The sequence below is a fragment of the Peromyscus maniculatus genome, chromosome 9, assembly GCF_049852395.1.
Source record: "Peromyscus maniculatus bairdii isolate BWxNUB_F1_BW_parent chromosome 9, HU_Pman_BW_mat_3.1, whole genome shotgun sequence".
NCBI classification, from domain to species: domain Eukaryota; kingdom Metazoa; phylum Chordata; class Mammalia; order Rodentia; family Cricetidae; genus Peromyscus; species Peromyscus maniculatus.
Genome location: NC_134860.1, coordinates 66,777,878 through 66,792,971, shown reverse-complemented (window position 1 = coordinate 66,792,971; position 15,094 = coordinate 66,777,878). Strand labels below are relative to the sequence as shown.

Here is a 15,094-nt window from a genome sequence, read left to right as displayed (position 1 = left end):
TAATGTAATGTTGATGTTAATTTAAACACAACTGCATCTTCAAATACTTATCATTTCCTTTATTTTGGCTGAGAAAATTTTATTTTATAATCCGCTGTTATTTTTCCTGGCTTCTACTGAAATAATTAAAATTTACTTAGTGAAGTTTGAAAAGTCATACCACACAAATTTTTTTTACAATGAATCAGTTTGTGCCCACAAGTAGGAAAAAGTGTGATTTGCCAATATAAATGCACAATTATTGTTCCAGCTTGATGTATAGCTTTTAAGTAGTTAGGTATTTGACAGGAAACCACTGTTTTTCATTGGACCCACCCTAGCAGAAGTCAGGGTCAGGCTTGTATCTGAGAAGACTCTAGTTTCTCTATAAACATGGCTGTCATGTTTCAATTTCACTACCCAGGGTTTAATCACAGGCTTTAAAAGCATGGGCAAAACTAACTTCTTATCCACATCAAAAGAGCCATAACATGTGTGTAAAAAAAGTAAACATGCTGCATACATACATTATCAGATAAAGTACAATAAAGAACATTCATCATTTCTTTATGGTCAAAGGTACTCATAAATCCCGGTTCCAAAATTTTCAACTGTATAGTGAATTTCTATCTATACTGTCCCTAGTGTGTGATACAGCAGGGGCATTTATAGCTGACTATTACATATCCCACTCCCCCTCACTCTCCCCATCACTGCCCTACTACCATTTGCTTCCTAACATGCAAGAAAATTGGGGTTTTCCCTACTTTTTATTTAGTTAATACTTAGAATAATCACATGGTAATCAGAGAATATATTATGTGGAGCATATGCTGAAATTCATTATGGCTTAGCACATAATCATGTTTACAGATTTTCTGTGTATGATCAGAAAACATGTAAACATGAACTTTGCATTTTGTGTCCTCCTGTGCACATGTGTTCCATGTGCCAGGTTGGTCTATACTGTTGCTCATATATAATCCCAACTATTAGTTTATTTATTTATTTATTTATTTTTGTTCCACCAAATACCATGTAGAAATCTTAAAAATAACCACTCTAAAAGGTGTAGTTGGGGGTTGGCGAGATGTCTCAGCAGTTAAGAGCACTTGCTACTTTTATGGCCAATGATGGTTTAATTCCCAGACCTCCTGGTTCACAACCATCTGTAACTCCAGTTCTAGGGGATCTGTCACCCTCTTTTGGCCTCTTTGGGTACTACAATCATAAGGTGCACATACATACATACATGTAATCATATACATTCATACATAAATAAAATAAAAATAAATGAACCTTTGACTTCATTTTGATATTATGACTTGGTACTGTCTGTGACTATGTAATTAGAAATCATGGTATTATCTGTATACATATTTGGTATGCTCATGTCACCACAGTGCCCTGATGCTGTGTGTCTCTATGGCTTCTTGCCTTTTAAAGTCTACAGTTCCTGGAGACCAAGATAGCTGAACCATAATTCATCATCTGTTGGTGTTGCTATAATATCTTCACATTTACATTCATCCTTTTTTAATCCTCTTGAAACTTGAATATTTTAAGAAAATGGTGCATTTTAAAAATCCTTGCTATCTCACATTCCTTGGGTTTAGCTTTATTTTTCAAAATTTATTTGGGGGAACAAATTACTGATGTACTGGGACACAAGCCCTCAACATACCGTGTAGTTTCTCTGTCCCTTGCCTCACTGAAGTGTCTTTTTACACTTTTTTTTAAAATTTTGTTTTGTGTTGTATTATAAACCAGTTGGCCATTTTATTAACTGTTTTTTTGTCTTTTATGAATTTGGAGGGTGTGCATTTTTTATTTGATATCCTAAAATTTCCCACATCTCTTAATTTGTTTAACTAGATTTTCCTTTTAGAGCGATTTTAGATGCATAGCAACACCGAGCACAATGCACAGGGGTTCTCTTACACTCCTGCACCCCCAGTATAGAGTGGCGCATTAGCTGTAGTCCATAAACATATACTGGGACGCCACTGTCATCCAAAGCACAGTTCCTGTTAGGATTTGCTCTTGGTTGCTTTTCTGTGTTTCTAAACCATTCATCCTCCCCTTCCTCCTGCCTCTCAGTTTTGGTTGTCAGTCCTGGAGATTGCACCCAGGACCTCGTGCATACAAGGCAAGCATTCTCCTACCAAGTTACATCTGAACCTTCTTTCTGGGGTCATTTTCATCTCTGCCTTTTTTTAAATTACATTTGTATCACTATGTTGAGGATCCCGTACAATGCATTCTGACAGCATTGATCCCTCTCCCCGTCCCCCCAGAGTCACCCCCTCTTACCTCCCTCTCCACACAACTTCCAGTCATTGTCATCTTCTTCTACTCTTCTTCCTCATCTACTCCACTTTTGGGGGCAGAGGTAGGGCCTGCCCCGGAGTGTGCTGACCTGCTGGGGGTCACACCATTAAAGAAACTGACTCTCCTTCCTTTATATTTTTCTAAATTCTTACTACCTCATCAATGTCTATAAAGAAAATCTTCTATTTTTTTAGTACTTTCATGGATTGAGGATGTTGTTTTGTAAAAGCTTCATGCTATCTGCTGTTGAAGACCTCTGTTACTAGCAATAAAAGAAGCTAGACTTGCTGTTCAATCATTTCTATCTGAAATTGCACATTTACTGTCTGTTATTAGTATTATTATTTTACCCCAAGCCACAACTTTGTCCTCTCCGATTTGGAGTGTTTGTAAGCACTGACAGTATTCCAAATGCTCTGATATAATGTTCGTAAGATACTTATTATTCTGACATTAGTTCAAATGTGCCCACTCACCCCATTCTGAAGCTAAGCTGTATCTAGCAGAAATTCCACAGCATTTGGTTTTTCTTTGATTTCCTTGAACAATGATTTTATGGAAGCTAAAGAGAATTATACATTTGAACAAACACCATTTTCTTACCTTGATTTCTGCTTTCTGGGGTGTCTACCTCTACCTGCGTGTTTTGTCTTCACACGTGTAAGCTTTTCTTTGTATTTTTGGAACTGTCAATCTTGCTACCAGACTATGTACTAAGAGCAGTGGCTCCTCTGCTCTTCAGATGTTTGTGCTTTCCAGTCTCTGTTGGTTTCAGACGATTAGAAGAAAAAGGAGCACTTGAGATTGCAAAGGATCCAGGATGAATTTATTACTTAGACGCAGGGGTGAAGAACAAAGGCAAAGGATGAACTCTGCCCCTATCATGTTTTTATTCATACTTCTGCTCTTTATTTGCCAACATCTCACAGCTACAATTTCTTTCTCATTTCATTCCAAAGCTGGGTTTAAAATGTTTTTCCTGCTCTGACATCCTCCTTATTCCATATCCTCCTGTAGTCTCCCAGACTCCATTCTATTTCTGCAGCCACCTTTCTTCCCTTCCACCCTTCTCTTCCCTTCTTATTTCCAGTAAGATATTTAACCCGCCTCCTGTGGAAGGTCTCCTATTGGATTTTACTTGCTGTTTTAACATTAGCTCCACAATCATGATCAACACTGTTTGCATTTACCAACTCTGTTAGTGTTCTCTTCCTTCCTTCCTTCCTTCCATCCTTCCTTCCATCCTTCCTCCCTCCCTCCCTCCCTCCCTTCCTCCTTCCCTCCCTTCTTTCCTTCTTTCTTTCCTGCTTTCTTTCTTTCCTGCTTTCTTTGTTTCTTTCGACAAAATACTTGATGGAAGTGGCTTAAGGGAGGAAGGCTTGCTTTGGCTTACACTTTTGAGGTTACAGTCCATCGTGGTGGGGAAGACACAGTAGTGGGAGAACAGAGAGGTGGTAGGTCACATGGTCCCTGCAGTCAGGGAGCAGAGAGATGAATGGATGCAGTACCCATAGGGTTTTCAGCTCATTCCCCTCTTCAGTTCAGCCTGGGAACCCAGCCTGTGTTCAGGGTGGGTGTTCCCTCTGCTCCCTCCATAGACATGATGACAGTGAAGGTTGACCATTATATATAACTTCCCAGGAAGAAAGGTTCATATGGTAAAAGCTAGATAAAATTTGTGGCAAATAAAATATTCAGACCAGATGCAATGCCATTCCATTGTAATTCTGTTACATGGGAGTCTGAGGCTGGAGGATCACAACAAGTTTGAGACCAGCCTGGGCTACATAGTGAGTACAACACCAGCCTGGGATATGTGGCTAAATCCTTTCTGAAAAGGAAAGAAGAAAGGGGGAGGGGAAGAAAGAGGAAAGAAGGGGGGAAGGATGGAGTAATGGAGGGAAGGAGGCAGGGATAGAGGGAGGGAGGGAGGGAGGGAGGGAGGGAGGGAGGGAGGGAGGGAGGAAAGAAGAAATGAGGGAAGGAAGGAAGGAAGGGAGGGAGGAAGGGAGGGAGGGAGGGAGGAAGGGAGGAAGGAAGGAGAGAGACAGACTGAAGTGTGACAAGATCCTTGGTCCTCAGTAGAGTTCCTGTGCTCTCTTGTAGATTTCTCCATCGTGGTTGGTGTGCTCTTCCCCCTGGCAGTCATATTTGTGGTGGTTGCTATAGTGATCCGGCACCAAAGTGCCAGAAGGAAACAGAAGAGAGTTCAGAGGTAAGCCTTCATGTTCTTTGGGGATCCTTTAACCTCTACTGTATTTGACATTGGATTCTATGACTTAATCCTTCAGGTTTAATTTTATTTTACTTTAAATATTAAGAAAAGCTCACAGGTATGTTTTTCATCAATCAGAGGCTAGGTGTCCCTTTGACTAAGCAATCTCTCGCAGCCAGATACACATCTTTTTCTCCTTGGAGTGGCTATTTTTGTAATACATAACAACAGTGACAGTAGGCCTCATTATTAAATATTTTTGCATTTACTATAAGAATAGAAGAGAGCACATTCATTGATTGACAGTTGTCTAGGATTGCTCTGAGGCTTTTCTATCATCTCACTTAATCTTTGAGAGGACTTCATGCCGCGTCTGTGGTCTTCCTGCTCTCTGGATGAAACATGACTTCTATGTCTCTTAAGGCTATGGAACTCACTTTTAATGGGAGACAGAAAGGTTACCAAAGGCCTCTGCATTCTTCCAGAGTGAGAAGTTGAGGCTTGATTGGCATGCAGATCCTTCCTCTTACAAATGCCATCTTAACACAGCAAGATTATTTTCCATCTTTTCCAACACTAACTTATTTTGGTGGAACTTATTTCATACAGAATGACTCTTAGGGAAATACTTAATGAATCAAAAATAATAAAATGCCATAATTTAGATAAAAGTTGGCTTAACATCATCATCATTAGGGATCAAGGAACAAAAAGAAAATGTCTAGTAGTAGTTACAAATCACAGGGTAATAATGGTAGGTAACTTGCAACTAACAGCTGAGGAGTGTGCTGGGAGAAGACAGAAGCCTGGTAGTGGAGCATGGAACAGTGAGCAGAGGAAGTTGTCCGCCCTCTGTTGAGTCTTTCCAGCATGTTGATGGTGCTGTTTAGTTTACAGGACCTGTTTTCACTTACAGGCCACCGTCCACCACAGATGCCAAGCTGCATAAGCAGAAGTGTAAACCCCAAAAGGTGAAGGCAGCTCAACCCCAGGAGGTGAGTTCAGGTTTGGACTGTTTTTTTGTGATGGCCCAAGTTTATGATTTACTCCCTTCTTATATTATTCTGACCATGTGTCTGCCATTTGGGCACAGCAGTGCCTACCCCACATCAGCCGATAGCAAGGACTGTGAGCTCTATGCTCATGTACACAGTCAACTTCCCCTAGTGTTTTGTTAACACAAAAAAAAGCCCTTGATGAAAGGGCTCATGAAAGACAAAGAGAATAAAGGAAAGAAAGGTTGACAGCTTCTCCCTCCCTGCCTTTCCCGTCCCCCCCCCCATCCCTCTCCCCTACCTATCCCCCTGCACACTCCCTCTCATTCTGTCCACTTTGACTCATTAATTACTACTACTGGTAAACTCCTCTATACATAAAATGATGTGTATGTTTGTATGATCAACCATGTAACATGCATGACACTTACAGCCCTTGCCATGTCTTATGCGTTTAGGGCTTTGAGCTGAAGCAGATCGATAGCATAGTATCAGTACTGATGGTGGTGACACTTTCCTGGAATTGCTGGGGAGATTCTCCTATAAATGCTACAACTGGGTTGCTGGGGTCTCTTCTGCTGGCTGTGCTTCGGCATCTGGTGCTTTTGGTGTAAAGTTGGACTTCTTTATTTTAGATGAGTCAGATGAAGAAGCTCCATGTGTCTGATCCGCCCATGGAAGAGAATGAGCCTCCACCAAATGTTGTGAGTTAGCAACTTCTCTTCTCTTTCATCCAGCCAACCTCAAGGGAATGTTCCCGAAAGACATAACCCACAGTGTTCAACTATTGATTCAGAAGAATGTTGAGATTTGCGTGCATTTAATGTAAAATATAAATTCTTCTGCAAAACTTTTTTTTAAATGCTAAATGGAGGAATATATGCCTCTATGTTTTTACTTCTGAATTCATCCCTTACATTAAGAACCTAGAAGTGGAAGTTGATAATGTAGAATATTCATTTCTTAGCTGGGGTTTCTATTGCTGAGTTAAAGCATCATGACCAAAAAGAACTTGGAGAAAAGGATTTGTTTCAGCTTATAGCTTATATGTCCATCATTGAGGGAAACCAGGGCAGGAACTGGAACAGAAGCCAAAGAGGAAGGTTGCTTTCAATGGCTTGCCCAATCTGCTTTCTTATACAAGTCAAGACTGCCTGCCTGTCCAAGGGTGGTACCACCCACAATGAGTTGGGCCCTACCCCATCAATCATTCATCAAGCTGATATTCCATAGATCTGCCTAAAGGCCAATCCCAAAGAGGCACATTCTTAATTGAGATTTTTATCTCCCCATATATATATCCAGGTTTGCATTAAGTTGGCAAAAACCAGTCAGTACAAATCTTCTGCTCCATAGAATCCATTTTTAGTCCAGGTTGATACAGAAAAAAATAGCACAGGCAATATAGATTAAACAACATTTATTTCTGCCCATTCTTGAGATTAGGAATTCTAACATTGAGGATCTGGAAGATCCTGGTGTCTGGTGAGGATGGCTTCCTGGTCTATCAGTTGGGGGTTGGGGTGGAATGGAGAGAGAAAAGTGGGGAGGGGAGAAAGAATAGGCAAAGGAGAGATACAATCATCTCTTTGTATCTTCATTGATCCAATTCTGAGAACTACCCCCCCCCACACACACACACACATGCACAAGATGTGAATGCCACCAAACCTAACCATCATGCTGGGGATTAGGACATTAACATATGGTTTGTGTGGATGCAGAAATTAATCCACAGTAACCATTGTCATCACAAGGCTGTTGACACCGTGCTTATGTCTAGATTATATGCAGGCAACTAAATGAAAGTGTCAAACTCATGGGTTTAGAATTATTTGCATGATTAAGTTTCCAGAGTCTCTGTCCCTGAAGAACAGTTAAACATTTTCAGTATGTGCACACATTTTGAAGAACCTACTCCAAGCTGATTTTCCCTTTTTATCTTCTTACTAGCTAATCACAAAGCCAGATTTCCCACCACCACCAATTCCTGTTTCCTTGTAAGTATCAGACGGTCACTGGTGGATTTTCTGTCTGCTGGCTCTAATCCACAGTCTCTTTGTCATCGCTCCTGAGGCTACCCTAACCTCATCATAGCACATTTGTTCTGGAGAACCTGGAAAGGCGAGGCCTCCTCCTATAGTGATTTCACATAGCTACTGAATCTTTATTATGACAAAACAGTTCTTGTATTTCATAACTGTTGAGAAATAATTAATATGTCTATTGTATAAGGTAAATGTCGTCCAAAGAATTGTTTCTGGATGCTCATTCTAGAGGATTAGATATTTATAAGTTGATGGTTATTTTTATAAGAGGTGGAGGATGGGAAGCAGATACATGAAGGCAAGTTGGAATAAGTCAAGTGTTTTTTAAGTAAAAGGTAGAATCCATCTACTCAAGAGTAGTTCCTCCTGCCTAGCCCTCTGTTGTATGTAAAAGAGGAAGAGCCAATGTTCCTTTCGTCAAGATGTTTTGCAGTTTTAGTGAGCAAACAAGTCACACATGCCTGGTGTGCCTAGCTCATCAAATATTATTTGTGTCAAAGTGTGCAATGTTATTGAGAAAACATTGTGATGTCGTGTGAATGGAGCTGGTGAAGCAGAAGACCCTTGGCCCTTGTATTTGGAGAATGAACTGGCCCCTGAAAATTGGGTGGCTCCTAAGTGAGTAGTGAGGAGGTAGGCAGTAATTTCATGAAGGAAGTAAGCTTGGCTAAGATGAAATAAACATGCCATATCTACTGGCTGACTTATTTTTCTGTTTTACCCTAGTGACACACAAATCACTTTATTTTCCTATTTTCAAAATAAGCCCATTTCTTCCCCCACTTAAGAGAACTACAATGAGACTATTATTGTTTTGTATCACCCCAGTGCCAAGGAGAAAAGCACCAACCATGTATTCTAAGGTGTTTACTCTGGGGCAGGGACTGACATCAAGTGTCTTGATTGTTTTTCAATAACCAAGAAAGAGGAGACTGAAATATCACAGCTACAAAGCTGAGGTGACCCCACTTCCTTACTTTCTCATACTAATGCACAAGAACTGTGTGAATAGATACAACATCTCACAGAAAGCTCGCCTACATCCTTAACTCCTTCTGCATCTCATCTTCTTAGTAGGCTGCTTGCCATGGTCTGCTTTCCTATGGCCATAATGCCTCCTGCCCCTGTCCTCCTTCTGCTAACTGCCCACAGGAGCATTTCAATCCCAGAGTGAGAGCTGTCTCACCTGCCCTCCTGACCTTCTGCTGTTCCTAATTCTTCATTGTTGTTGTATTAAATTGTTTATACAACGTAGAGAGCAGGGTTTCAAGGAATTCTTTTAGTTTTCTTATTAGCTTCACCTTATACCTATTTACTTCACTAAATTTTTAGGATGCTTTGATGATCCAAGAAAGTCTTTCTTTCTTTAAGGGACTCAAACACAAAAGTCTAATGCAGGGTTGGTGATCACACGATCAGGATGGAAGCCTGGATGTTTTGGATGGAAAAGAGATACGCTCACTTCCTTATTACTATTGCTCTCGACACTCAAAGATTAGCATTGCCTGGTTTGTGCTCTATTTGGAAGAGATTAAAATTTTCAAGAGAGATACACTTTTGAGAATCTTTGTCATAGTTTAAATAATCTCCTTTCTATATGCATAGGTAGTTGGCTAAGGAAATACATAAAATATAAAACTCTAATTAGTTGATCACCTACTCCTTTGTTTTACTATGATGTTGACTGCTTAAATATCTTTGACAACCTTAACTTCCTCATTTGGGAGGGATTGATGTTCCCTCTAATGAAAATATAACATAACAAAATCATAAGAAACTGGGGGGGGGGTGCATTCATTATTAAGTAAGTAGCAGTGTCTTGATTCTTTTAACTTGTCAAATCAGAACATCAAGTTAAGAAAAAATGTGTAAGCACTTTCTCTTCTATATGTCTTTGATACCCTTTCTTCTAAAGTCTTGACTAACTATGCTATTTTGGAGTTTTCTACAATACAGTAAAATGTTTTGGTTAAAAAAATTAATCACAGATTATTTTTATGCTAACTACTGGTGTGGTTAAAGTGAGATTCCCTTTTTAAATAGAGAGTGGTTCAGTTAAAGAAATGAACATAAACCAGAAATTATAAACTGGTGACATACAGGCAAGGTTTGGATTGCAGATGTGTTTTATTTGGTCTAAATCAAAGATCCTGACCACACATCTCTTTTTTTTTAAATTGTTTTGAGTTTATAAGAAATAATTTTTAAATTGTGAGATCTTGCATAAACATCCAGATTCCTGGATTGTAAAAAATAATCAGATGGCCTGTCAACAACAGAATCACACTACCCATAACATCTTCAGCTTCATGGACAGATGGTAGAACAAATATGGTTGGCTGGGTACCAGACACTCCCCTGCCTTGCTTTCAGAATCCTGATTTTATCTAGCTGTTCATTTTTAGAACAATGGATGTAACTCCATACATGCTATGCTAACCCACTTGTAACAATCAAAATTTCCTTGCCAGCGATTTGTAAGTGAATGGGTAACCGCCCCCCCCCATTTTGTCCCTGTGAGATGAGGGAGGGGGTATGTTGGAGAATTTCTGAGGAATGTTTCCCCATTCGTCCTTTCTTCTGGTTGTTGACATCTGGTACTGCTACAGCTGTGCTGTGATCTGAAGACAAGGATGGTGTGGACAAGATAGAGCAGAAAGATAAACAGAATTCAGCTGGACTTCCTAAGATGTTATTGAACTGGTAGATTAACAACTGTTGAACGGGGTCCACTTTTTGCTGGGACATTTTGTACAATCAATAAATTTTCTTTGTTGTCCAAACCATGTCGAGTTGGGTTTTCTCTCGTGAAGTTGCAGTCACTCTAATGCATGAATTAGCTTTGCCATTACCAAGGTGCCTGCTCTCCTGTTACCAAGCTCTCATTTTCCTTTATTATATTTGTGCTGTTACGTTCATTGCCAACATGATTTGTCCCTGACAGTGTTTTCAGTCTGCATCCAAGAGCACAGTTCAACATCCAGTAATTCTAGAGTCCACCTATCAAACAATTCTCATTGTTGGAGCCCTTTTTTTCCATGAGGAAGTTTCTTAAGTATGGAGCTACTTAAGTATGGTTGAATCTTGGTGATAAGACTATAAACTTAGAACACCTTATTCTGGCCTGGATATACATTCCTATTTCCTATGAAGTCTAAATTTGCTGATGAGGAAACTTCACACCCCCGACCCCGTTGTTTCTGTTCATTTAGTTGCATGTTTCCTTGCGTTCATAACTCTTCCCAGCCACAGATTTACTTTATCCTCTTTAACAACTACATTTATTTGCTATGTATGTGTGTACTGGCCGGAGGACAGCTTACAGGAGTTAGTTGTCTCCATCCACCATCCACTGTGTGGGTCCTTTACCCACTGAGTTATCTTGCTGACTCACACATTATGAAGAGTGTGCATGGGTGATGTGATGTGTGTATGTTTTTGTGTGTGTTCACATACCCATGCATGCATGCATATGGAGCTCAGAGGACAATTTAATAAAGTCAGGTATTTCCCTTCATCTTTATGTAGGTTCTAGGGATTAAATTCAGGCCTCCAGGCTTGCTCTGCAAGCTCCTTTACCTTCTGAACCACCTCACCAGGCCTCACATTATCTTTTACGATGTTGACTAATTAAAAATCGTGAACCTAGAACTCTCAAGTAGCCACTTGTCATATGTGGAGCTAGGAATAAGTCATACACTCACAGAGAGCAGTGTTTGGACATGCTGTGGTTTGGTAAATGATGTTACTTTCTCCTTGATCAACCAAATAGTTCAAACGTTCCTAACACATCTAAAAGGTTCTAATCACAGAGGACCTCTTTTACATTCTCTCTTTCTCTGTTCTTTATTTCTCTCTTTTTGAAAATGTAGTAGCACAACCAATCTACTTGAGATTGCCAACAGCCAGTCCCTTCATTTATCTCACCCACTCTTTCACCGTTCTTCGCCTGACTCTTTGGTGGCTTTGGAGAACTTCAGTTTGTTTTCACAATTACTGGTTTTATGTTGTCAGTCTTCTTCCTTAATTTCAATTTGTTTTGTCATTGTTCATCATATTTACTTATTCAGCAGCAATAATCAATTTAAAAAATGTTTAGTGCTAAAATTAATGCATTAGTCGCTCTCAGACTTTTGGCTAAGGTAAAGGGCAAATTTATGTGATGAACAATCATACATTATCTTCCAGAGGTTCCTTGTGTTGAAGTCAGGTTTACTGGAGGAGTAGGCTCTGTCTGAAAAGGATGACTAGCAAACTGATTATGGAGTGTGTTCATGCTCCCATTAGTGTGATGGGAAGTGAACAAGCAAGAGCAGGCGGCATGAGGAAGGGGCCTTAATATGCCTCAGCGAAGGCTTTAACTGACCACATTCCGGCTCTGACCATGGAGTCCTTCTCTAATGTCAATCAACCACAAATACCAGTTGCTCCCATCAGAGATGAAGCCTTGGGCAGAATGACTTTTATAAGTGGGAAGAACTTCCAAGAAAGGTTAAACACTCTTGTGGACAACACTGGTAACCACGGGGAGTGGGGGGGGGGGGGGGGTCGATGCTGGATAGGTATCGTGGCACTCATGCTAGCCGATTTTATTATTTCTACTTATTTCCTTGAACTTCGTGGTATCTGATTTGCCTTTCAATGAATACTTTTCAATGTGGCTACCTGTCAGGCAGTAGCCAGGGATGACTATCAGCTGACAACATGATTCACTAATGGCTCATGCCACAAGAGCAAACCCCAAATAGTGTTAGTTCTACTTAAGCATAGTTCATCAAAATTACCAAGTTTCACAAGAGCCATAACACAAACTGCAAAAAATAAATCATGGCAGTGGCTATTTCCCTTCTTAATATCCACCTCTGATACCCTGCCATGATTGGAAGAGACCCACATTGAGCATCTTGGTTGAGACAGGGCATCTCTGCAAGTATAGCACTTAAAATGTATTCCTTATGCTCACTCATTCCCAGCCTCATTGTGTTGATTAATGGGTCTGAGGATCTGCTCTCCAGATGCACCCTTCCAGAGATAAAGCAGCAGAGTTGTGTATGGTGGTGAACAGGATGTTGAGTTTTAGTGCTTCAGGAAGCCCAGGCAGTGGGGCTGGATGCTGGTTCAAGTTTGGTTTGGTGCAAATAGTACCATCACGCCTGAGGCAGAGATGAGATGGGTACCACTCTACACGAGGTGAGCTGGAAATTTTGATTACATAGCCACCAAGTCTCCTTCTCTACACTCTTGCTTCAACTACCCAAGTTAATTTCCTACTATTTTTTAATTTCATAAAATTTCTATAGCATAAAAATACATGACTCAGTGGCTTTGCCTACATTCACAATACCATGCAACTGTGACCACTATAAGTTTCTAGACTTTGTCTGCTCTCTCAGAGGGTCTTTATCCATTAAATAGCAGCTCCTTGTTATTTGTTCTTTCAATCCCCAGTAATCCCTATTTTAGTTTCTAGTTCTGTGAATTTACCACCCCAAATACTTGTACTTGTGTGAGATTGTGTGTGTGTGTGTGTATTTACATGCCTGGATTATTTCCCTTAGTAGAATGTTTCCAAGCTTCACCCATTGTTACAGCACTTACCTTGGGCCACATCATTTTTTAAAGCTTATTCCACCTAATCCCTCTTACTGTATTTGTTTCCTGCTTCAGATCACATATTTTATATATATGCCTCCATGAGCTCGTATACATCAACACCACTTTCATTCCTGTTCATTTTTTTTAGCCAAAATAATGCTTTCTGCTTTTCATCTTGACTTATATTTCTTGGAGACAAACCTAAGTTGATGATTTCATACTTTCTATTCCTAGTAGTATACAAACTTCATTTTAAATTTGAGTTTATGACATCCTCTTCTATATGCAAGGTTGTTTGGGGAACAACAACCAAGTGCCTGTCTTCACTCATGTGTTGACATCTTAGTTCTGTAACCATCATGGGAAAGACAATTTAAGGAAGTTCACAAATTCACTTAAGTGAAAAAAATAAATAAACAGAAAAAAATGACTATGGTTATCAGTTTCCCATAATGTCCCACTAACTTTCTTAAAAGTGACAGTCACTGACCTGCAAAAGTTGTGATATTTCTCTTTGAGAAATCTTCCATTCAAGCTAAATATTATGACTCAGCAGAGGGACCCCCAGCCCCCTTCCCCCTCGTAAGTCAATGCACACCCACTAAATTGATCTTCTAAACTCTGGCTGCCATGGTAACTTGCAGAGACATGTGTGTCTTTTGTGCCTATAATTGGCATGGGGCCTTCAGCATCCAGCTTCAAGCAAGATTTCTTTAATTTTTCATGCTACTAGCAAGACTGAGTAGAGCCACCAAAAAACTGAAGGGTCAAATGGGCAGAAAAAGGAACTTGAGAGGAAAATGTACTAGAGCAATGCAGAGGAGAAATAGGAAGACAGAAAAGGAGAACGTCCATGGCAGAGGGTACACAGCACCCAGGCAGGACCAACAGTCATCCTTCTGCTGTCAACAGCCGGCTTCCAGCCTGGTGCAAATCATTTAAACTTTCTGAACACCTTCAGATCTGTTCATCTATTAAATGAGATAAAATTCATAATTTTTCAACTGGCAAGGATGGTTCTATAGTTTGAATGTTGAGTGTCCCCAAAGGTCTATCAAGTAAAGACTTGGTGCTTTTGGGAAGGGGTGTAACTTTTAAGAGGTGGAGCCAGAGGGGAGGTAGTCAGGTCATTGAGGATCCTGTTGAAGGGAGTTGTGAGACCCTGCCCCACTACTTGTTCTCTCCTTTGCACCTCAGACATGAGGTGAATGACTATGTTTTCTTCACTGTAAATTATGGGCTCAAAGCAATATGGCCAACTAACCATCGACTGAAACCTCCAACAAATAGACATCTTTTCTTTATTAGTTGATCATTCTGGTGATTTGTCATAGTTGCCTCTGATTAGCACGGAGCATTTTCTAAGAATCATATATAGGTAGTACAGAAGATAAAAAGTGCTGGGCATGGTGGCCCACGCCTTTAATCCCAGCACTCGGGAGGCAGAGGCAGGTGGATCTCTGGGGAGTTTGAGGCCAGCCTAAGCTACAGAGTGAGTTCCAGGACAGGCACCAAAAAACTACACAGAGAAACCCTGTCTTGAAAAACAAAACAAAACAAAACAAAAAAAAAGAAAAAAGAAAAAGAAAAATATATAGGGAGGTATTCTGATAATTTGGAAAGATAGAAGGTATATATACATTAATGGCTTATCAAAAAGATGAGTATTATTAAATGTCAATCACAGAGCCACTCAGTATAGGTTCTTATGTCACACATATTTGTGGAGGATGTAGACTTGGAATATTTAATAGTGACTGTTATTTTTTCATACTGATAAGCATTCTTTGATTACCCCTTTATTCCCACCTTGGTATGCTTTTAGAATTTTCTTCATATCCCTTGTCAGTTTTCCATTTTTTTAATTAAATTTAAATCTCAGTTAGAACTTCTACATCAAATTGAATTCTCTTCTTGCTTTGAGGCTATGT

General features: G+C 40.0%; 1 protein-coding gene across 1 annotated transcript in view; it reads left to right on the top strand.

The window, feature by feature from the left end:
• Positions 1-10,354, top strand: part of Adam28 (ADAM metallopeptidase domain 28) — a 61,037-nt gene extending 50,683 nt beyond the window's left edge. The window contains exons 19-23 of the mRNA XM_076545267.1: positions 4,417-4,525; positions 5,442-5,520; positions 6,156-6,224; positions 7,474-7,520; positions 10,178-10,354. Of these exons, the coding sequence (XP_076401382.1) occupies positions 4,417-4,525; positions 5,442-5,520; positions 6,156-6,224; positions 7,474-7,520; positions 10,178-10,193 (320 nt within the window). The 3' untranslated portion in view covers positions 10,194-10,354. The remainder of the gene's footprint in view (positions 1-4,416; positions 4,526-5,441; positions 5,521-6,155; positions 6,225-7,473; positions 7,521-10,177) is intronic.
• The last annotated feature ends 4,740 nt before the right edge of the window (positions 10,355-15,094 follow it).